The sequence below is a fragment of the Equus przewalskii genome, chromosome 21 (assembly GCF_037783145.1).
Source record: "Equus przewalskii isolate Varuska chromosome 21, EquPr2, whole genome shotgun sequence".
NCBI lineage: Eukaryota > Metazoa > Chordata > Mammalia > Perissodactyla > Equidae > Equus > Equus przewalskii.
Genome location: NC_091851.1, coordinates 20,804,524 through 20,826,627, shown reverse-complemented (window position 1 = coordinate 20,826,627; position 22,104 = coordinate 20,804,524). Strand labels below are relative to the sequence as shown.

Here is a 22,104-nt window from a genome sequence, read left to right as displayed (position 1 = left end):
TCAAAGAGCACAGCCTACCACAATGCACTCAACATGAAGTGAATAATTTGAATCGCCCTAAACATCAAGGAAACTAAATTCATAAATTAAAACTCATGAAAAAGAATTCTCAAGACCCTGACAATTTCACAGGAATATTCTACCAAGCATTTATAGATGAAATGCTTTCATTAAGTTTATAGATGAAATTAAACCAATCTTGGTGCACAAAAAAACAGTTATAAAAGATATTTGGGAAAATGTGAGCATATGCTCCATCTTAGATGATATTAGAGAATTACTGTCAATTTTATGAAGTGTGTGACGGTATTTGTTTTGTAGAAAAACCAGTCTCCTTAATGATATGACCACACAATAGTGGGTCCACTTGCACGCAGTTGTGCATAAATGACAAGTTATTAGTGGACACAGTTATGCAACTCTGTCGTCTTTGGGGTTAAGGGAAATTGTCTTCCTTTCCCTATCTTTACTCTTCTTTCAGGCAGGGTCATGGACACTCGGTGCCCCAGAGTTGACCCAGCAGATGAGGACAACACCCTAGAGCAGATGGAAGGAATGTGGCCCATTGAAAGGTCTTCTGGAGTAAAGACTCCTGGAAACCTGACCTGACTCCCTCTTGACATTACCTGAGAGAGAAATAGGACATATTCTGTTCATAGAAAGGGGAACTCTGTAGGTCCTTGGACAATGCCCAGCTGAGGCCATTGTGTCTCTTATTAGCACCTATTTCCTGCACAGGCTGGTGGTCCCTGTTCTCAGGGACTCATATTTACCTTGACTAGGTTAGCCAAGTCTCCTGGTTTAACAGCAAAAAGTCTTCAACATCATCCCCTACCTTGGTCCCTGAGCCTCTTCTGTAAAACTCCAGATCCCCAGGGTGGTTGAAGCAGGAAAAGAGATCACAGATGAACTGGCATCTGCATATAGTAAACGTGCAGTGAGTGGTTGTGATTATTACTGGTACATTGTCAGAAATCAGGGGACAATGGAGGCCGGTGGTGTGACCAGTCAGGGTCGACCAGATGCCTGGTACAGACTCAAACCTCATGTCCTCAAGACTCTGCTTTCCAGAATTTCACAGAGTAGTAAGTGCAGAAAGCTGCTGGGGGGATATTACTAATGTGGATGGAAAAATTTAGGATGGAATAGAGACTAGGCAGAAGTTAGAAAGAAGAAGGAGGAGGGAGACAGGCTGACATGGATGGTGACGTCATCATTGTCAGGTGAAGAAAGCAGGAGGCAGGACGCTGTGAACAGGATGAGCTCCCTCCCTCCCTTCTTTCTTTACTGTGTGTTTATGTCAAACATCTATAAAGATATGCACCAAACTCTTGCCAGCGCTGACTCTTGGAGGGTGGGATTTAGGGGAGGGGAGCTCAGTTCCAAATGCGACTTTATATTTATAGACTTCTAGATTATTCTATAATAAGCAATAATTGCTACTTTTAACCTTTAAAAAACCCCAAAATTTAAAAAGAGCCATGTCAGTTGGAGTGGAGGGCTCACCAGGGGTTCCACCTGTGTCCTGCTCCTTCTGGTGGGCAGAGGCCTTCAGTGTATGCTGTTTGCTGATCGCCGGCTGTCCATCATGCTCCACCTGGCAGGTGAGCACCACATCCTCCCTGTGGGCAGATGAGTTCACCAGGAGCCAGCTTGTCCAGTTAAACGTCCCATCCTTGTTCTCTATGAGGGTTGAGGCTGTTTCTGTTCGGGTCACTTCTCCGTTCTCTAACCAGGTCAGCTTTAGGCGCTGAGGGTAGAACTTGTTCGCCTGGCAGGTGACGTTCACCATGTTCCCTGCCATGGGGTGTTGGGAAACCTCCAAGGTGGGCGGAACTGAAACAGCACAGGGCAGAAGCTCTGACCTTATGGAACAGACAGATCACAGAGGAGGGCGCCATAACTGACCTGCCACTACAGATGGGAATCACCCGGGACAGTGCCAGGCATGCAGCAGGTGCTCAAACGGTGGAGGTACTCTCTGCATATGAATGAATCACTAAGCACAGTGCCAGGCACACAGTAGGTGTTCAGGGACTAGTAGCTCCCATTAGGGTCACAATGAGTGAAATCAACCAGCACAGCCCCTGGCATGCAGTGGGAAGATAATAACTGTAGTGAAATAAATGAAATCACCAAGCACCTGGGGGCTGGGCTTAGAGTAAGTGCTCAGTAATTGGAACCATTATTGGTAAAGTAGACAACACTAACTAGCACAGAGCTTGGCACCTGGCAGGTGTCCACTAAAAGTGGAGTGAGTGACCAGCACATCCAGGAGCCTGGTGATTGGGAAGGACTGTCAGGAATTGGATTCAAGGCAATTCACACCTGGAGCAAACGGCGTGGGGAGGAGCCCAATTGGGGACTTGGGGGCAGGTGCGGGCTTGGGCTGGGGGTGAGAGGCGTCTACCTCGGATGGTCTCAGACAAGTTGGCCGTCCCACGAAGAGGAGGGGCTCCCTGCAGGGTGACGTGGGCCACCTCGCAGATGACCTGGGAGTGAACGTCCCCCGGGGCCAGCACCACCTGGGCTGTGCTGGAGACGCTGTAGGACACGCTGTTTCCCTCTGGATCCACGCTGGTCTGGGAAGCTGAGAGCTCATTCCCATTTTTGAACCACTTCAGGGTGATGTTTCTGGGGGAGAAGCCGTGGGACTCGCAGGTGAAGCTCACTGTCTGCTCGGGCAGGGCCCTCGCCGTGGGGCCCGATACCACAGGGGGAGAGGGTTTGGCTATAAAAGGAGCATTTACAAACAATAAACATGCTGTGATTGTCATCACTAACCACAAGCGTGTGACACTGTTAAGAACCTTCTCATATATTATTTTTTGCTTCTTCTATTAGTGCTGGGAGGGCGGGTCATCATCCTCATCTTACAGAGGAGGACAACAGGCTCCAGAGGTGGACTCTGAGACAGGCACATGGCTGTGGGAAGACTCAACTGCTACCATGTGTAGGTGAGAAACTTGGCAATATCCATCAAAATCAAAATACACATACCCACAGGCCTAGCAACACCACTTCCAGTGGGCATCTCCCAATCGAGTAGAGCGGTGCAGGGCTGTTTTCATATCCCAAGGTTGGGAACAACTTTGTATCTGTCAACGGAAGACTGTCAAATTAATGATGCGATCTTCATATGACAGAGTGTTATGCAGCTGTTGAAACAGTGGGCAGCTCTAGGTGATGGTGTGGGATGCTTGACTGGGGATGATGTGGCTGAAGGGGAAGAGAGGCTTCCAAATCACCTTAGGCCTGAGGGTTTGAATGGGAGGGGCATTCTGAACCTTGGGAAACCAGGAAACCGAAAAAAAGGAGAAATGCTGGCCCTCTGTTCAGTGCTTTAGTGTAACAAGCTTTTATTCAGCACTTACAATGGGCCAGGCTCTTCCAGGGAAAGAGTGTCCAATGCTGGGCAGGAAGCAGCCTGCCTGGAATCAGACCTGGGTTCTGGAATGGTCCTCTCACTCAGAGGCCATGTGACTGTGGATAAGTCCCCGATCATCTCTTGCCCTCAGGCTCCCCATCTGTACATGGGACGTTGGGCTGGATGGGTCTAAAGGTCCTTCCTGTGCTGAGATTCCAGGATTCAGGACCCAGCCCTCTGGCAGAAAACGCTGAATGAGCCTCTTTGCTGCCTCAGTGGGGAACCCCTAAATCGTCCACATGGGTGAAGGACGTTCTGAGATCACCCGGCTCTGGCCCCAGTCTTCAGAGACTGTGTGAGTCGGTCCCTGAATCACACAAGGGTTTTCTGAACAGCCACACAGCAAACACCCAGCCTCTGTGCATCTCCTCCAGCCAGGCTGTCAGAGTAAACAGTGATTCTGTGCCTCCAGGGATGTCCTCTCAGTGTGATGTTTCTGAAGATGAAATGAAGAAACACACATCTTCCCCTCCCCTCCCTGCCCTGCGTGGATTTCCCTCACAGGGAGGGAAGAGAACGTGAGCTTCCTGAGAGAAGAGCCTTTGCCTGCTGTGTCCGCTGCTACTTCCCCAGCACCCAGGGCACAGCCTGGCATACAGTAGGTGCTCAGTAAGTGCTGAGTAAAGGGAGACTCGGCCACACTGAGGGGCACTCTCTGGAGGCAGGGCGTGGTCTGGCCTTGTGACTGGGCACGTCACTCAGACTTTCAGTTCCCTCGTCCCAGGATCCAAAGGGCTGGACAGGATCGGAAAAGGCAAGAGCTGTGGAGCCAGGCAGATGGTGGTTCCACTTCCCCCATTTACAAGTCGTGGGGCCTTGAGCAACTAGCACGACCTCTCTAGGCCTCAACTTCCCAGATCTATAGAAGGGGGTGAAATCAGATCATGAGTATAGACACCCACTGCCACATCTGATTCTTGTTGTTACTCAAAGAAGGGAGGGCGTTGTTTTCGACATGTTGTCACACACCATGGGACAAAGGAGGCCCACGCTGTACTCACCACTCACGGTGAGCTGGGTGCCTGGTCCAGACTTAACCTCCACGTCAGGGCTCCCTTTCCGGAACTTCACGCAGTAGTAGGTACCAGTGTCTGCTGGGGTGATGTTACTGACCCGGACGGAAAAGTCCATGGTGTTTGTCTCTGTGTTGTCTGAAACATTTGTCACTCGGGGGAAGGGGCCTCCTTTGAAACTGTAGATTAACTCCCGGCCTGGCCCTGTCCCCCTGAACCACTGGACGGGCCCCACAGGGTACAGGGAGGTCAGTGTGCAGCGCAGAGTGGCCGTCTCTCCAGCTGCGACGGACACTGACTTGTCAGGCTGATTCACCTGCAGCTCCTCACCTGCCGCTCCTGGGGGGAAAGCAAAACCACCTTTTATTCATCTTTCTGTGATCCTGTAGGTTTTCTCAAATGTTTATCAACAACAGATCTCACTGACTGAGTGCACACTGTGAGCCGGCCTTGAGCTCAGCATAGTCGGTGGACGCTGCATGTAACCCTCACAACAAGCCTGTAAGGTGAAACTGTGTCACAAATGAAAAACTGAGGCACAGACAAGTTAAGTGATGTGGCAAAGAGTGGGTTTGAGTGCCTGAGCCCTCTCTGGGAGTTTCACGCTTCACCAAATATTTCTGGCTGTCCACTTTCTGGCCTCATGGAGTGTTGCACTTCTGGACATTTTCATTGTGTGGGACCATGAGACTTTTTTAGACCACTGAGTCGCAGGTAGATGTAATGAAGGAATTTTTGGGGATATGCAATTAACTGCAAGATCCTCTATGCTTCAACTTCCCTCATATGCAGAGATCCACATGCTCATGATGGCTCTGTTCCACCAGACTGGGTACTTGAGCGACAGTGATGAGCAGAGCTCCCAACACACAATGAACATGTAGTTTAAATAAGAAGCAAAACATTGTTTCAAGTTCCTGGGAATTTTTTTTTTCTGTAGCATAATCACGTTATATTAGTTTCCTCATCCTGCTGAACAAATTGTCAAAACCTTATTGGCTTAAAACTATAGAGATTTATTATCTCATAGTTCTGGAGGTCAAAGTCCACAATTGGTGTTTCTGGGCTAAAATCAAGGCGTCAGCCGAGCTGAATTTATTCTGGAGACTCTCTTCCTGGCCTTCCCAAATTCTAGAGGCTGCCCACGTTCCTTTCCTCGTGGTTCCCATCTTCCTATCACTCCATCCTCTTGCTTCCATTGTCACTTGTTCTTCTCTACCTCTACTTTCCTGCCTCCTTTTCTCCCTCGTTTTTAAAATTATTTATTGAGGTCATATTGGCTTATAACATTGTGTAATTTGAGGTGTACATTATTGTATTTCAGTTTCTATATAGACTGCGTTGTGTTCCCCACCAATAGTCTAGTTTTTATCCATCACTCTACACACGTGCCCCTTTACCCCTTTCGCCACCCCCAGCCCTCTTCCCCTCTGGTACCCACTAATCTGTTCTCCTTATCCATGTGTTTGTTTATCTTCCACATGTTTGTCTTTCTCCATCTGACTTGTTTCACTTAGAATAATACCCTCGAGGTCCGTCCATGTTGTTGCAAATGGGATGATTTTATCTTTTTTTATGGCTGAGTTGTATTCTGTGGTATATATGTATGTATGTATATATGTATGTGTGTGGTATATATATACACATATTTACCACATCTTCTTTTTCCATTCATCTGTTGATGGGCACTTGGGTTGCTTCCACATCTTGACTATTGTGAATAACGCTGAGATGAACATAGGGGTGCATAAGTCTTTTTGAATTATTGATTTCATGCTATTTGGATAAATACCCAGTAGTGGAATAGCTGGATCATATGGTAGTTCTGTTTTTATTTTTTGAGACTCATACTGCTTTCTATAGTGACTGTACCAGTGTGCATTCCCACTAACAGTGTATGAGGGTTCCCTTTTCTCCACATCTTCTCCAACACTTGTTATTTCTTGTCTTGTTAATTATAGCCGTTCTGACAGGTGTAAGGTAATATCTCATTGTAGTTTTGATTTGCAGTTCCCTAAAATTTTTCAAGTTGAACCTCTTTTCTTGTGCCTGTTGGCCATCTGTATATCTTCGTGGAAAAATGTCTGTTCATTTCCTCTGCCCACTTTTGGATCAGGTTGTTTGTCTTTTTGTTGTTGAGTTGTATGAGTTCTTTACATATTTTGGAACTTAACCCCTTGTCGGATATACGATTTGCAAATATCTTCTTCCACTTGGTGTGTTGTCTTTTCATTTTGTTGATGGTTTCCTTTGCCATGCAGAAGCTTTTTATTTGATATAGTCCCATTTTTTAATTTTTTCTTTTGCTTCCATTGCGTCAGGAGACGTGGTGTTCAAAAAGACTCTGAAAAGACTGATGTCAAAGAGTGTACTGCCTGCCTGTATTTTCTTCTAGGAGTTTTATGGTTTCAGGTCTTCCACTCACGTCTTTAAGCCACTTGAGTTCATCGTTGTGTATGGTATAACAGCTCACTTTCATTCTTTTGTATGTGGCTGTCCAGTTTCCCCAACACTATGTATTGAAGAGACTTTCCTTTCTCCGTTGTATGTTTTTGGCTCTTTTGTCAAAGATTAGCTGTCCATAGATGTTTGAGTTTATTTCTGGGCTCTCAGTTCTGTCCCATTGATCTGTGTGTCTGTCTTTCTGCCAGTACCCTGTGATTTTGATTACTATAGCTTTTATTATATTACTATATTATATACTTTTAGTATATTTTTAATTCAGGGAGTGTGATACCTCCAACTTTGGTCTTTTTTCACAGGATTGCTTTGACAATTCGGGGTCTTTTGTTGTTCCATGTAAACTTTATGATCACTGTGGCAGGCGTCCCACATATAAAGTAGAGAAAGATGGGCATAGATGTTACCTCAGGGCTGATCTTCCTCAAAAATAAAAATTTATTCCTAGGTATCTGTTTCTTTTGCTGTGATTGTAAATGGGATTGTATTCTTTATTTCTATTTCTGCTAGTTTGTTATTAGTGTATAGAAATGCAACTGATTTTTGTATGTTGTTTTTGTACCCTGCAACTTTACTGTATTTGTTGATTATTTCTAATAGTTTTTTGGTGGATTCTTTAAGGTTTTATACATGTAGGCCCATGCCTTACACAAATAGTGACAGTTTTATTTCCTCCTTTCCAGTTTGGATCCCTTTTATTTCTTTTTCTTGCCTAATTGCTGTGGCTAGACCTCCAGTATTATGTTGAATAAGAGTGGAGAGAGTGGGCATCCTTGTCTCATTCTTGTTCTCAGAAGAATAGCTTTCAGTTTTTCCCCTATGAGTATGATGTTGGCTGTGGGTTTTTCATGTAGGGTCTTTATTATGTTGAGGTACATTCCTTCCGTGTCCATTTTATTGAGAGTTTTTATCATAAAGAGATGTTGGATGTTGTAAGATGCTTTCTCTGCATCTATTGAGATGATCATGTGATTTTTTTTTGTTATTCATTTTGTTAACGTGGTGTATCACATTGATTGGTTTGTGGATGTTAAACTATCCATGCATCCCTGGAATAACTCCCACTTGATCATGGTGTATGCTCAATGTATTGTGGTATTCAATTTGCTAATATTTTGTTGAGGAATTTTGTTTCTATGTTCATCAGCAATATTGCCCTATAATTTCCTTTTTTGTGTTGTCTGTGTCTGGTTTTAGTATCAGGTTAATGTTGGCCTCATAAAGTGAGTTAGGAAGCTTCCCATCCTCTTCAATTTTTCAGAAGAGTTTGAGAAGGATAGGTATTAAATCTTGGTAGAATTCACCAGACAAGCTGATTGGTCTTTGGGTTTTGTTTTTTGGGAGGTTTTTGATTACTGTTTCAATCTCTTTACTAGTGATTGGTCTATTCAGATTCTCCATTTCTCTTGATTCAGTTTTGGGAGGTTGTACGAGTCTAAGAATTTATCTATTTCTTCTAGGTTATCCAACTTGGTGTATAGCTTTGCATAGTATTCTCTTATCCTCCTTTGTATTTCTGTGGTATCCGTTGAAATTTCCCCTCTTTCATTTCTGATTTTCTTTATTTGAGGCTTCTTTTTTTCTTAGTGAGTCTAGCTGTTTGTCAATTTTATTTCTCTTGTCAAAGAACCAGCTCTTAGTTTCATTGATCCTTTCTAGTGAGTTTTTAGTCTCTATTCTGTTTATTTCTGCTATGATTTTAATTGTTTCCTTCCTTCTGCTGACTTTGGGCTTCGTTTGTTCTTCTTTTTTCTAGTTCTGTTAGGTAGAGTGTAAGGTTGTTCATTTGAGATTTTCCTGTTTCTTGAGGTAGGCCGGTGTTGCTATAAACTTCCCCTTAGGATTGCTTTTGCTGCATTCCATAAGTTTTGGTATGTTGTGTTTTCATTTTCTTTTGTCCCCGGGTATTTTTTTATTTCTCTTTTGATTTCTTCATTCATCCAATGGTTTTTCAGCAGCATGTTGTTTAGTCTCCACATATTTGTGACTTTTCCAGCTATTTTTCTGTAGTTGATCTCTAGTTTCATAGCTGTAGTCAGAAAAGATGCTTGATATGATTTCTGTCTTCTTAAATTTATTGAGACTTGTTCCCAACATATGGTCTATCTTTGAGAATGTTTCATGTGAACTTGAGAAGAATGTGCATTCTGCTGCTTTAGGATGGAATGTTCTATATATCTCTGTTAAGTCCATCTGGTCTAGGGTTTCATTTAAGTCCACGGTTTCCTTGCTGACTTTCTGTCTGGATGATCTATCCATTGAAGTAAGTAGAATGTTATAATCCCCTGCTATTTTTGTGTTGTTGTCAATGTCTCTCTTTAGGTCTGTTAATAGTTGCTTTATAGACTTTGGTGCTACTGTGTTTGGTGCATATGTATTAAGTTGCATATATGTTAATAAGTGTTATGTCTTCTTGGTGGAATGTCTCTTTTATCATTATACAATGTCTGTTTTTGTCCTTGTTATCTTTTTTGTCTTAAAGTCTGTTTTGTCTGATATAAGTATAGGTATGTCCACTTTCTTTTGTTTCCCTGTTGCTTGGAGTATCATCTTTTATCCTTTCACTCTGAGCCTATGTTTGTCTATATTGCTGAGATGAGTCTCCCAGAGGCAACATATTATTGGGTCTTGTTTTTTAACCCATCCATCCACTGTGTGTCCTTTGATTGGTAAATTCAATCCATTTCCATTTAAAGTGATTATTGATGTATGAGCACTTAATACTGCCATTTAATCTTTTGTTTTCTGGTTGTTCTATATTTCCCTTGGTCTTTTTACTTGTTTTTCTCACTGCCATTTCAATTTATTGATTTTCTGTGTCTTTTTTTCACTTTTCTCTTTATTTATCATTCATGACTCTGCCCTGATTTTTTGTTTTGTCCTTACCATGAGGTTTGTATAAAAGATCTCATAGATTAGATAGTCTTTTTTCTGATAACCTCTTAACTTCATTACCTTATGCAGTTTCTGTCCTTTTCCTCTTCCCCTTCTATGTTTTTGTTGTCACAAAATATTCTTCTTTGTTTTGTGAGTTTGTGACCAAATTGTTGTGGTTCCTGTTGTTTTTGATGCCTCCTTCTCTTTATCTTTTTTGTTGTAATTAAGTGTTTGCTAACTTATTCTTATATAGAGTTGCAACTTTCTGATTCTGTCTATTTATCTCCTTGTTCAAAGCTTTGTAAACCTTTGCCTTTTTATTTCAGGTAGGGGGGCTCCTCTCAACATTTCTTGTAGTGGCAGGTTTTGTGGTGATGAACTCTCTAGCTTTTGTTTATCTGGGAAAGCTTTTATTTCACCATCATATCTGAGGGATAATTTTGCTGGATAGAATATGCTTGGCTGATACTTTTTCTCTTTCAGTATTTTCAATATGTTATTCCATTATCTCCTAGCCTGTAGTGTTTCTGCTGACAAATCCACTGAAAGCCTGATGGGGATTCTTTGGAGGTTATTGTCTTCTCTCTGGTTGCCCTTAATATTTTTCTTTTCATTGACTTTTGCCAGTTTTAATAGATGCCTTGAAGAAGGTCTTTTTGCACTGATAAAATTAGAACTCCTAATTACCTTTATGTCCTTGCATGTCCAGTTCCACCCCTAGGTTTGGGAAGTTCTCAGCTGTTATTTCTTTGAATAAGCTCTCTTCTCCTACTGGAATACCTATTATCCTTATGTTGCTTTCTTAATTGAGTCCTATGTTTCTCATAGAATTTCTTCATTTTTAAAAAATCTTTGTTCTGTCACTCTATCTCAATCATTTCTAGACTTCTATCTTTGAGCTCACTAATCACCTCTTCTATATGGTCTGCTCTAATTTTTAATGCTTTCTACTTGACTTTTCATCTCACTAACTGTGTTCTTTATCTCCTCTATTACTGTTTGGCTTTTTTTTAGAGTTTCAATCTCTTTGGTGAAGTACACTTTCTATTCATTAATTTTGTTCCTGAGCTCATTGAACTGTCTTTCTTAGGTTTCTTGTAACTCATGAGTTTCTTCGTGATAGCTACTTTGAATTTTCTGTCAGTTAAATTGTAATCTTTTTTGACTTCAAGTTTGGTTTCTGGAGAGTTAACATTCTCTTTCTGTTCTGCTGTGTTACTGTAATGTTTCATGGTACTTGATGACTTGATCCTCTGCTGGTGCATTTGTGATAGAAACCACCTTTCTTATTTTGGAACGACTTTGGTTTCTTTGTTTCTGAACTGCTTCTGGTTGCATTGGAGAGTCTGCACTTTACACCCTTCGTTACCTGTGCAAGAGGCATCATTAGTGCCCTCCTTGTGCTGCTTGTGCCCCTGAAGTTGCTGGTGCCTTGCTGCTCATGATGTTGCTGCAGTCTCAGGTGTCACCACTGGGGTTGCCAGGCTGCAGGCTCTCCTGCTGTGTCTGGGGTGGCCTGGGTCTGGTGTTCCCCACTGGCTCTCCACAGCCTCTCCCCAGGCTCAGGGCTCAGGTGCTGCTACACTCTGCACCACCTGCACTGCTGCTCCTGGGTTATCTGGAGATGCTGGCAGCACCACTGCAAGGTGCACTGGGTTCACAAGTGTGGCTGTTATTACCAGGGGTCTGGGTTCTTATATGCAACCTGTGTTGCTGATAGAGACAGTGTTGGGGATGCTGCCATTGGGGCCTGAGTCTTGAATTCTGCTGTGGTTCCTGAAACCTCAGGTCACAGGTGCCACTTGCCACTGCAGGGAGAGGGGCAGGGGCTAAGCTGAAAGTGTTATTGCTGGTCTTGCAGCCTCTGGTCACTGGTGCCTGCAGGTTGATTTTTGAGACCTCAGGTCAGGGCACCCTGCTCCTGCCAGGGAAGTCCACTTTCTGATTGCTGTCTGCACTGCTGGAAAGACTAGCTCCCCTGGTAGGAGTGGGAGATGGGACTGACTCACCAGCTCTTCTCTGTGTCCTGAAGCCAAAGGATATGCATCACCCACCATCACTTGGAGTGGGGAGCAGCATGGGCCAAGCCACTAATGAGTGTCACTGCTATTCATGCAGACTCTGGTTGCTGGTGCACACTGGTGTGCTTTGAAACCTCTGGTCATGGCAACCTGTCCCTACTGGGGAAATTCACACTTTGGATGTTGTCCCCACTGCCAGATAGACTGGACCCCTGCCAAGGGAGGAGGTAGGGGCTGGGTAACCTGCTCCACTCTGCGTCCTGAATCCTCAGGATGTGTGAGTGACCCAACAACACTAGGGGTGGGCAGAGGCCAAGCCACGAATGCCATGTTTGCCCTTGCAGCATGTGGTCATTGGCGTGTGTGCTGGTGCAAGCATCTAGGTTTTGGATCGCCACTGATGGTGGAGGGGAAAAAGCTTCTTCGCTTGTTCCACTGCCTCCAAGAGGGCCAGTCCACCCACCTTCAGATGTATAGATGCTTGAATGGCTCAGGCATTCTGGTGTTCTGTGCAGGGAGTCCTTTGTTGGTCAACGGATGTCTGACTGGTTGCAACTTAGTGGAAGGGACAAAGGGAACAACTCACTCTGTCATAATGCTGACATCACTCCTCCTGCCTCTTTCTTGTAAGAATCCTTGGGATTATATTTGGCCTGCTTTGCTAGTCTAGGATAACCTCCCCATGTCAAGATTCTGAAATTAATTCCTTTGGCAAAATCACTTTTGCCTTGTAAAATAAAATATTCACAGGTTCTCAGTATTAGGACATGGATCTCTTTGAGGGACCATTGTTCTGTCTACCACACACATCTTCCTGACTGTTACAGAAACAAGTTGCCATAACCAAAATCTATGTATGTGTCATTGTCACATGGGCTGAATGACAAGGAAACTTATTAGAATCTGGAAGAAGAACTATTGAATCAGTGTACCGGTGAAACAGATTGAAAAATAAAACTACAAATCAATAACATAAGGAGAAATGGAATATTCACAAATACATAGAAACCAAACACAGTCTTAAAAAATAGATAGATCAAAGAAGAAATCACAAGGGAAATTACAGAATACCTTGAGACAAATGAAAACAAAAATGCAACATACCAAAACTCATGAGATGCAGTGAAAGCAGTGCTAGAGGGAAATTTATAGCTGTAAATGCATAAATTTAAGAAGAGGAAAGATCATAAATCGATAACTTAACTATACAACTTCAGAAATTATAAAGAGAAAAGCTAAATAAAACCAAAACTCAAAGCTAGCAGAAGGAAGGAAATAATAAAAATTAGTGTAGAGATAAACAAAATGTGAATAGGAAAACCAATGAGAAAATCAAGAAAAGCAAGAGAGCTTCTTCAAAGAGATCAACACAATTGGCAAAACTTTAGCTAGACTGACTAAGAAAAAACAGAGAGAAGACTTGAATAACTAAAAGCAGAAATTAAAAGACACTACTTAAAATTTTACAGAGATAAAAGAAATTATAAAGGAGTACTATGAACAACTGTACAGCAATAAATTGGATATCCTAGATAACATGAACACGCAATTTACCAAGACTATAGCATGAAGAAACAGAAAATCTGAATAGACCCATAACTTGTAAGAAGATTGAATCAATATGCAAGAATCTCCCAAGAAAGAAAAATCTAGGACCCCTAAGCTTCACTGGCGAATTCCACTAAATATTTAAAGAACTGACACTAATTGTCTTCAAACTCTTCCAAAAAATTAAAGAAAAGGAAGAACTCCCAACTACTCAGAGTCATTCTGAGACTCATTTGCAGGCCAGCATTATCCTGATACCAAAGCCCAAGAAATGCACCATGAGAAAACACAGGCCAATATCTCTTATGAATATTGATGCAAGAATCCTCAACAAAATATTAGCAAACCAAATTCAACAGCATATGAAAAGAATTTTATACCATGATGAAGTGGGATTTTAATCACAGTCTTTGTATTCCAGGAATAAATCCCATGTTTATGGATAGGAAGACTTAATGTTGTTCAGATGTCAATACTACCTAAAGCGATCTAGAGATTCAATACAATCCCTGTCAAAATCCCAATGGCATTTTTTGCAGAAATAGAAAAGCCTGTTCCAAAATTCATATGAACTCTCAAGGGCCCCCATATTATTACACAATCTTGAAAAACAAGGACACAGTTGGAGGACTCACACTTCTTCATTTAAAAACTTACTCCAAAGCTACCACAATGAAGGAGTACGCTACTGGCATTAGAACAGGTATAGAGACCAATGGAATAGAATAGAGAGCCTGAAAATAAACACTGACATATACAGCCACGTGGTTTACAACAAGGGTGCCAAGACCATTCAATGGGGAAAAGGCAGTCTTTTCAACATATAACGCTGGGAAAACTGGATATCCACACACGAAAGAATGAAGTTGAACCGATACCTTACACAATATGCAAAAATGAGCTCAAAATAGATCAAAGACCTAAATGTAAACTGAAAGTATAAAATTCTGAGAAAAAACAATAAGTGAAACTCTTCATGACATTGGATTTCACAGTGCTTTTTTGGATATGACAGTAAAAGCATTAGACAACAAAAGAAAAAATATATAAATTGGACTTTATCAAAATTAAAACTTTTGTGCATCAGAGGACACTATCAAAAAGTGAAAAGAAAACTCACAGAGTGGGAGAAAATATTTGCAAAACATATATCTCATAAGGGATTAATATCCAGAATACATAAAGAGCTCCTACGTTTAAACACAAAATAACAAACAACCTAATTAAAAAATTGACAAAGAACTTGAATAAACGTTTCTCCGAAGAAGATATACAAGTGGTCAGTGAGCACATGAGAAGATGCTCAACACCACTACTCACTAGAAAAAGCAAATTAAAACCACTATGTGATATTCCTATACATCCCTTAGGATGGCTATTGTCACAAACAGAATAAACAGAAACATCTTGGCAAAGATGTGGAGAAATTGAAACCTGTGTGCATTGCTGGCAGGAATATAAAATGGTGCAGCCACTGTGGAAAACAGCGGTTGTTTCTTAAAAAGTTAAACATTGAATTTACCGCGTGATCCAACAATTCTACTCTTAGGTATATACCCCAAAATATCAATAGCTGGGATCCAAACGGATAATTATACATCAATATAAATAGCCGTATTATTCACAATAGCCAAAAGGTAGCAGAAACAACCCAAACTTCCATCAAGAGATGAACGGATAAAGAAACTGTGGTGTATGTGTATTCTCAATGGAATGTTACTCAACACAAAAAGTAATGACATTCTGCTGTGACCTATAACACAGATGAACCTTGAAAATATCATCCTACATGAAGTTAACCAGATACAGAAGGACAAATACATGATTCCACTTGTAGGAAGACCCTAGAAAAGGGAAATGCGTAGATACAGAAAGTAGAACACAGGTTCCCAGGGGCTGGAGGGAAGGGAAAATGGGGACTTACGTTTGATGGGAACAGAGTTTCTGCTTAGGATGTTGAAAATGTTCTGGAAATGTATGGTGGTGATGGTTTTACAACATTATGAATGTACGTAACGCCATTGAATTGTATCTTTAAAATGGTTAGAATGGTAAGTTTTACATTATGCGTATTTTACCACAATCAAAAATATGTACTAACAAAGGTGATAGCCCCATGTAGAATTTTGGAACTGGACTAAAGGGCTCAAGGAAAAAGATAGAATGTGCAGTTCCACAGGCTGATAGATTTGAGAAACCTGCAGTGGAATGAGGAGGTAGAACCATGGAAGCGAGCAAGGAAACAGCAGACTTCAAACGTGTTTTGAAAGGAGTTGTGGGTGGTTGACTGTGTTTGGAGAGTGAGTGATGAGTTGGAGGGTCATGAGTCACCTTTGGGCCAATCACTGAAGTGCAGGTGCAAGACTCTCCAGGTCCACGTCACCGCCTCAGTGACTAGCTGGTTTCTGGACACAGAGAGAAACACAAAAACATTCCTTCTCATTTGAGGTGTCCTAAAACATAGGCATGGAGTTTGGCGGCAGGAGTATAAATCAGGGGAGCCGGCTGTTGTGGCGCCACAAATGAATCCTGTGTTCTTTTCTATTTCTTAGCGACTCCTCAGGAGAAAATGTGTTCAGCTTTGCAGGGTGTGAACTGGTGAAACCCACCCACTTAGCACTGTTTGTGACTAAACCCCCCTCCTCAGGAGGGCACGCGCTACGGCAGGGCAGGTCCTTTGGTGTGCCCAGAACATCAGGTGGTTTGGGTTTTTAAGTCTAGAGAAGAAGATTGGAAGCTCAGACAAAAATGGGGAGAAAGATGAGTGAATCTTGGAGGAGAAATGGAGGAAATAGAGGATGGAGGAGAGAAGAGGGACCAGAGGGTCGAGACCCATCTGCCAGCTGTGTGTCTATAATTCTCATATTTCCATCTCTGGTCCAGGCCTTTCCCCTGAACTCTGGACTTGTATGTCAGCCTCACACAGGACATGCTCCTTGGATGGAAAGAAACATCTACAGTTAACGTGTCCCAAACTGAACTCCTGAATTTCCCCACAGCCCTCTGTGTCCCAGCTGATGCACCTTTATTCTTCCAGATGCTCAGGGCCCAACGCCTTGGACTCTTTCTCTTCCACCCCCAATCCTATGCATCAGGAAAGCCTGTTGGCTCCACTCCAGCGAGCATGCAGAATCTGACCTCTTTCCCCATCTCTACTAGCTACTGTCCTGGTGCAAACGAGTTGTTCTTGTTTGCATGAAGGCAGTGACCTCTTAAATGCTCTAGTTGTTTCTATTTATGTCCCGTTTAGTCTATTCTCAACCAAATGCTAGAATAATTGAAAACTTATGTCAGATCATGTCACTTCTCTCTTCAAAACCTTGCAATGTCAGACATGTCACTCAGAGAAAAAGCCTAACTCCTGAACACAACAGGAAGATCTTACTCTCAGGGCCTTTGCACATGCTGTTCCCTGTCAGGAAGGCTCTTCCCCCAGATCACCACGTAGCTCACTTCTGCACCTTCTTTTTCTCTTTGCTCAGATTTCCCTTCTCAGTGATGCCCACCCAGACCAACCTGTTTAAAATACATCCTACCCTACAGAGTCTTCCAATTCTGTTATCCAGCTATGCTTTAATTTTTTCCTTAACACATCACTTTCTGATGCATTATGTTATTTATTTATTTGCTATGTCTATTGTTACTGTCATCTCTCCACTAGGATATGAGCTCCAGGAGAGCAACTACTCTGCCTCTGTTATTTGCCAGTGCACCCCAAGTTCCTATGTCAGCCGCTGGCACATGGTAGGTATGCAATATAGGTTCATATGATGTGTGAATTGCCCCATGTGACTCCTCCCTGAGACCCTGAAGAGGATTTTAAGTGGGTGATGTCTATGGAAATTATGTCAGGTTCTGAGTCTCCATGTAGATGACTTGGTGAAAGACAGAAGGAAATTGCGCACATGCAGGAAGCAGAAGAGCCAGGAGAAGAAAACCACAACTCACTTCCCCCACACCCCACCCTTCCCCACAGCCAGTGGCAGCAGCTGCAGAAAGCTCATGGGATGGAGGTGGGGTAATGGTTAAATCTGTGAGCTCTAGAATCAGCTGCCTCAGTTCAAATCATGGCTCCACCATTGACCCTGAACCTCTCTGTGCTCCCGTTTTCTCATCTGCAAGATAGAGGTGACAAGAGAATCTACCTTGGGTATAATGATCACATGAGGTAACAGCCATAGGCGTTTCCAACAGCGTCTGGACAAGGGGAGAGTTCAGGAAATTGAAGTGATTACTCATTAGATTCCTGAGGGATGGAGTCTGCAGCTGACATTAGATGATATAGACATGGATATGGATATGGATATAATTATAGACACAGATCAGATAGCCTGGAGTCTCTGTATGTTTTGTCCTCTTTTAACCCCCTCACCTCTATCCAGCATGGAAGAGGGACTCCAAGATAGTAACACACAAAAGAGAGAAGTTTGCTTCTCTTCAGACTTTTGGGAGAATAAAGGGAAATTTAGAGAAGTAGGAGAGATGTTGGCTGAGAGACAAAGAAGATTAAACATCTGTTCAATGTGCATTTCATGCAGACTGAAAATGATTTAAGAAAATAATAAGGAAAGACTTTTCAAAAATCCCATATGTGTATGCGTACACTTCCTCAACCCACTCATACACACACACACACATAAACACATGCATTCACAAATAAACATAAAAGTGTGGCCTTGCACTAATATACAAGGTTGTTTTGTGGATTAACTGAAATTATAATACATATTAAGAAATCAGTAATAAAATTGGCACACTGGAACCACCCAAAACATCAGTAAAACAGGTCTGCAAGCACATGGCAGAACTGGACCTCCCAGCTCCGTGATGCTGACGACTATTCTTCTCTCTGCTTCGCTGTACTTTCTGGTTGTTCTGCAATTAGCCTCCTCTGAGAAGCCGAGCAGCATAACGGGGTTAAAGGAATGAACTCTGGAGCTGGTCGGCTTGGACTTGAATCTGGGCTACTCCACTGCCTTATGCAAGTGATACTGGGCAAGTTACTCTCTCTGCCTCAGTTTCCCCACCTGCAAATCAGTGATAGGGTCACAGCTATCACACAAGGTTGTGCATTAGACAAGTTAACTTGCACAAAGTTCTCCTTGTTGCTGCTTGAAGCATCACCTGTTTCGATGCCTCTGGTAACCAGCTGCAGGTGATGGATCCACAGAGAAAAGGCTCAGATCCCTGATTTCCTGCTCTCAGACTATGCCCAGTCCTGGGCCTCCCGTGGTAGCTCTGGGTGGTGTATCCATGTTTACTTGGAGGCCCTAAAAGCCCAGGGGCAGAGGGAGGGGATTCTACCCCAAGGAATGCTCACCTGTGAGTCCCAGCAGCAGAGTCAGCAGCAGGCAAAGAGGAGGGCGGTGGGGCCGGGAGGCAGGGACGGGCATCCTGGAGGCCTGAGGAGCTGCTCTGTCCAAGTGTGTGCTGGGGAGAACCCTGACTTCCGCGCTCTGTGGAGGTGAGGGAAGGCCCACTTCCCGTGACATAAGAGGAAGCACCTATGACGGGGTGACATGGCTGTGACAGCAACCAGCTTCTAGACCTCAGACAGTTCCCACTTCTAGAATGTGAAATAGGAATCAGCAGAGAAGGCAACTACAAGTGAGGACTCACTCGGCTCACACTCTCAGGGAGACTTGGACAGGCCTAGCAGATACAGGGCTTCTTCTCTATCTGAGGCCTCTGCTCTCTCCACTGGACCCCTCACCCCATCTTAGCTCTTCATGGTGATTCCCTATTTGGGAACCCCACGTCAAGAATGATCTGTCGTTGTGGGCAGTGTCCCAAACTCCCATGCCCAGGATCCTAGGATGTGGCTGGTTGTCGTCTCACTCTGCACCAGCCTCAACCGAGAGCCACTCAGCTGGAGGAAGGAAGAGGGTTTGCCAGGGCCTGCTCTACTTTGGGATGAAACCAGGTCTGTTCCTGAAATGACTCCCTGTTCCAACCCTTTATTGATGAAACTGGTGAAACTTAGCCCAAATGCACTGTGCGATGTGGACCTCAGAACTTGCATGTGCCTGCATCCAACAAAGGGAGTCCCTTCCTGAATTCTCTCAGGAGAGCAAGTGGCTTATATGACCCAGCAATTAATCTTTCAGGCATTTATCTCAAAGAAATGAAAACTCATGTCCAAGCACCTAACCATGCATGAAGGTTTAAAGTAACTTTCTTTACAGTAGGAAAACTGGAAAAAACCAAAGTGTTCAATAGTAAGTGAGTAGTTAAACGAACTGTGTTGCATCCATTACAAAGAAATACAACTCAAGAATAAAAAGGAATAAATTACTTATATGTGTAACAACATGTAAGTTTCTTGAAGGCATTATGTTGAGTTAACAAAGTTTATCTCAAAATGTCACATGCTGTATGATTCCACTTGTAGAACATCTTGAAATTATAGAGATAGAGAACAGGTGGCATTTGCCAGAGATGTGGTACAGTGGGATGGGTGTCATTCTAAGGAGCCAGCACAAGGAGGACCTTTGTGGTTATGGAATTGTTTTGATCCTGAGATGGTGGTGGTTACACAAACACACACATGAGAGGACCAACACTTGCAAAAGCTGGGGATGTTACAAGATTCAGCATGAATAATCTCACAGTCATAATCATATAGACACTGACTAGTAAGTTATCCCAAATGATACTATAGTTATATTAGGGTGATGGGGCATAGAAGTGTGCATGTGGCATGAAGTCAGGGGTAACAGAACATTATATGATCACCTTTCATAATGGGAAGTCAATAAATAACGCCTAAGAGTCAGAAATCAAGAAGTAGCAATATGAGCATGCTGCATGCAATATGGCAGTAAAATCTAAAATACTCAGTTGAAAGAGTTGAAAATGGTTGCCTCTGGGAGGTGCAAATAAGAGGTTAGGGAGATTCCAGTTTACATCTGTATAACTTGTAGAATATTTGACTCTTAAACTGTGCGCATGTGTAACTTTGATAAAGGGAGAAACTAATTTTAGATAATTACACTAATGTTATCAGAGTTATACATAAAAAGAATGTCCATACCATTAGCATTAGTAAGAGAGTTTTATAAGCTTGTTGGATATAAGACTGATGTTCAAACCTCAATTACAATCCTACACAATAGTCAAAAACTACTGAAAACAGTAATCATAATTTTTGAAGATTCCATAAATAGAAAACATTAAAGATAGCTCTAACTAGGCATGCATAAGACAATTATGAGGGGGAAAAAACTGCAAACTCATGAGTTAAACATGATAAAAGAAAACCTAAATAAATAGAGATAGATCATGTCCATGAATGGGAAACCTCAACACTGGAAAGATGTCAGTTTGCCTGAATTATATATAAATTCAATGCAATCAAGTAATAATTCTAAAGGTTTTTGTGAAACTTGACAAAGTGATTCAAAAACGCATTTGGGCCAAGAAGAGCCACAACAATTTTGAACAAGAAAAGATGGGAAGATTTTCCCAAAAGAGGTGTCAAAACTTGTCACAAATCTATGATAATTAAGAGAGTGTAGTTTTGACAGAGAGATAGACAAGAAGCTCAATGGAACAAAGACCACATAAAAAGAACCACCAATTTATGGAAACTTGATACATGGCAAAGGTGGCAGGGCAGGTCAGTGAGTCAAAATTTATCATTGTGGAGGAAAGAAATAAGACCTTACCACTTGTAATACACACACAGACACACACACACACAGCTGAAAAATATAACTAGATCGAAGGTATAAATGGAAAGAACAAAACTCAATCAAAAATTAAAACCTTTTTTACCATAACAAAAGTTCCCAGATGATGCCAACAGTGCTGCTTTGGGGTCCACACTAGAGGAACAAGAGCTACTGTCCCATGTGTGCCCAAGGAAACAAGGATAAGAATGTTCATTGCAAAGTTGTCCCACCAAAACATTGGGTAAAGCTTCAATATCCATCATGAGAAGAGTAGATAAATCATGGCATATTCTTACACTAGAAATCTACAGAGCAGGGGAAAATCAACAACATGGAGCTACATATAATGACCTGAATAAATCCCACAAACTATTAAGCATAAAATTAAAATAAGTTCCAGGATGCTGTATACAGTATATGCAATTACACAAAATTTAAAACATGCAAAGTGATATTAAATATTGCTTGAGGATTTATACATATGTTATAAAAGTATAAAATCACGCTTAAGAAGGATAAACACTAAATTCAGGACAGTATTTTTCAAAGGAACAGAAGAACATAATGGCAAAACGTTAATATTTTACGAAGATAGGATGGCAGGTCCGTGGATATTTTTTATATTATTCTTTAAATACTTTGGAATAGAAAAATGCTTCCTCAACTTCGTGATTTCAAAACACATACATGTTAAAAGGAAATCATACTTCAAAGCTCTGGATAAAAGTAACAACTGTTCTGGAATTTAAAGGTTGTTCCTGATCAGGGGCAATGGAAACGGATTTTCTTGATCTGCTTGATTCTCTGTTGGGTGGAGGCAGGGCCAGTCGGAAGCTCAGCACATCAGGGTCCAGACATCCCCGAGCCTCATGACCAAGGTCCATCCTTGACTCAGCTGCAAACATCAGAGAGAAGCAACACCAGGAGGCGTGTGGAAGGGAGCACATCCGTGGTGGAGGTGGGGATGGCAGAGTGAAGGGCAGGGGTCTTGGGGACCTACAGGTCCCTGCAGCTTCTTCTCCCACTAGAGCCCCTTGGAGAGGGCAGGAGGCAATGTGTCACAGGGCATGCAGGAGCTCTAGGGA

At 42.5% G+C, this 22,104-nt stretch overlaps 1 protein-coding gene across 7 annotated transcripts in view; it reads right to left on the bottom strand.

Annotated features, from left to right (window-relative positions):
• Positions 1–18,805, bottom strand: part of LOC103545469 (signal-regulatory protein beta-1-like) — a 44,867-nt gene extending 26,062 nt beyond the window's left edge. For 3 of the 7 annotated variants that reach the window (XM_070588984.1, XM_070588983.1, XM_070588985.1), the window contains exons 1-5: positions 18,667–18,805; positions 4,429–4,779; positions 2,411–2,731; positions 1,507–1,836; positions 836–917 (exon numbers count right to left, since the gene is read on the bottom strand). In XM_070588984.1, coding sequence (XP_070445085.1) covers positions 836–917; positions 1,507–1,836; positions 2,411–2,731; positions 4,429–4,779; positions 18,667–18,739 — 1,157 coding nt within the window. In that variant the 5' untranslated portion in view covers positions 18,740–18,805. Of the gene's footprint in view, positions 1–773; positions 918–1,506; positions 1,837–2,410; positions 2,732–4,428; positions 4,780–18,666 lie in introns of all 7 variants that reach the window. The other 4 variants (XM_070588988.1, XM_070588986.1, XM_070588987.1 and 1 more) reach the window with 2 other exon arrangements.
• Positions 18,806–22,104: the final 3,299 nt, after the last annotated feature.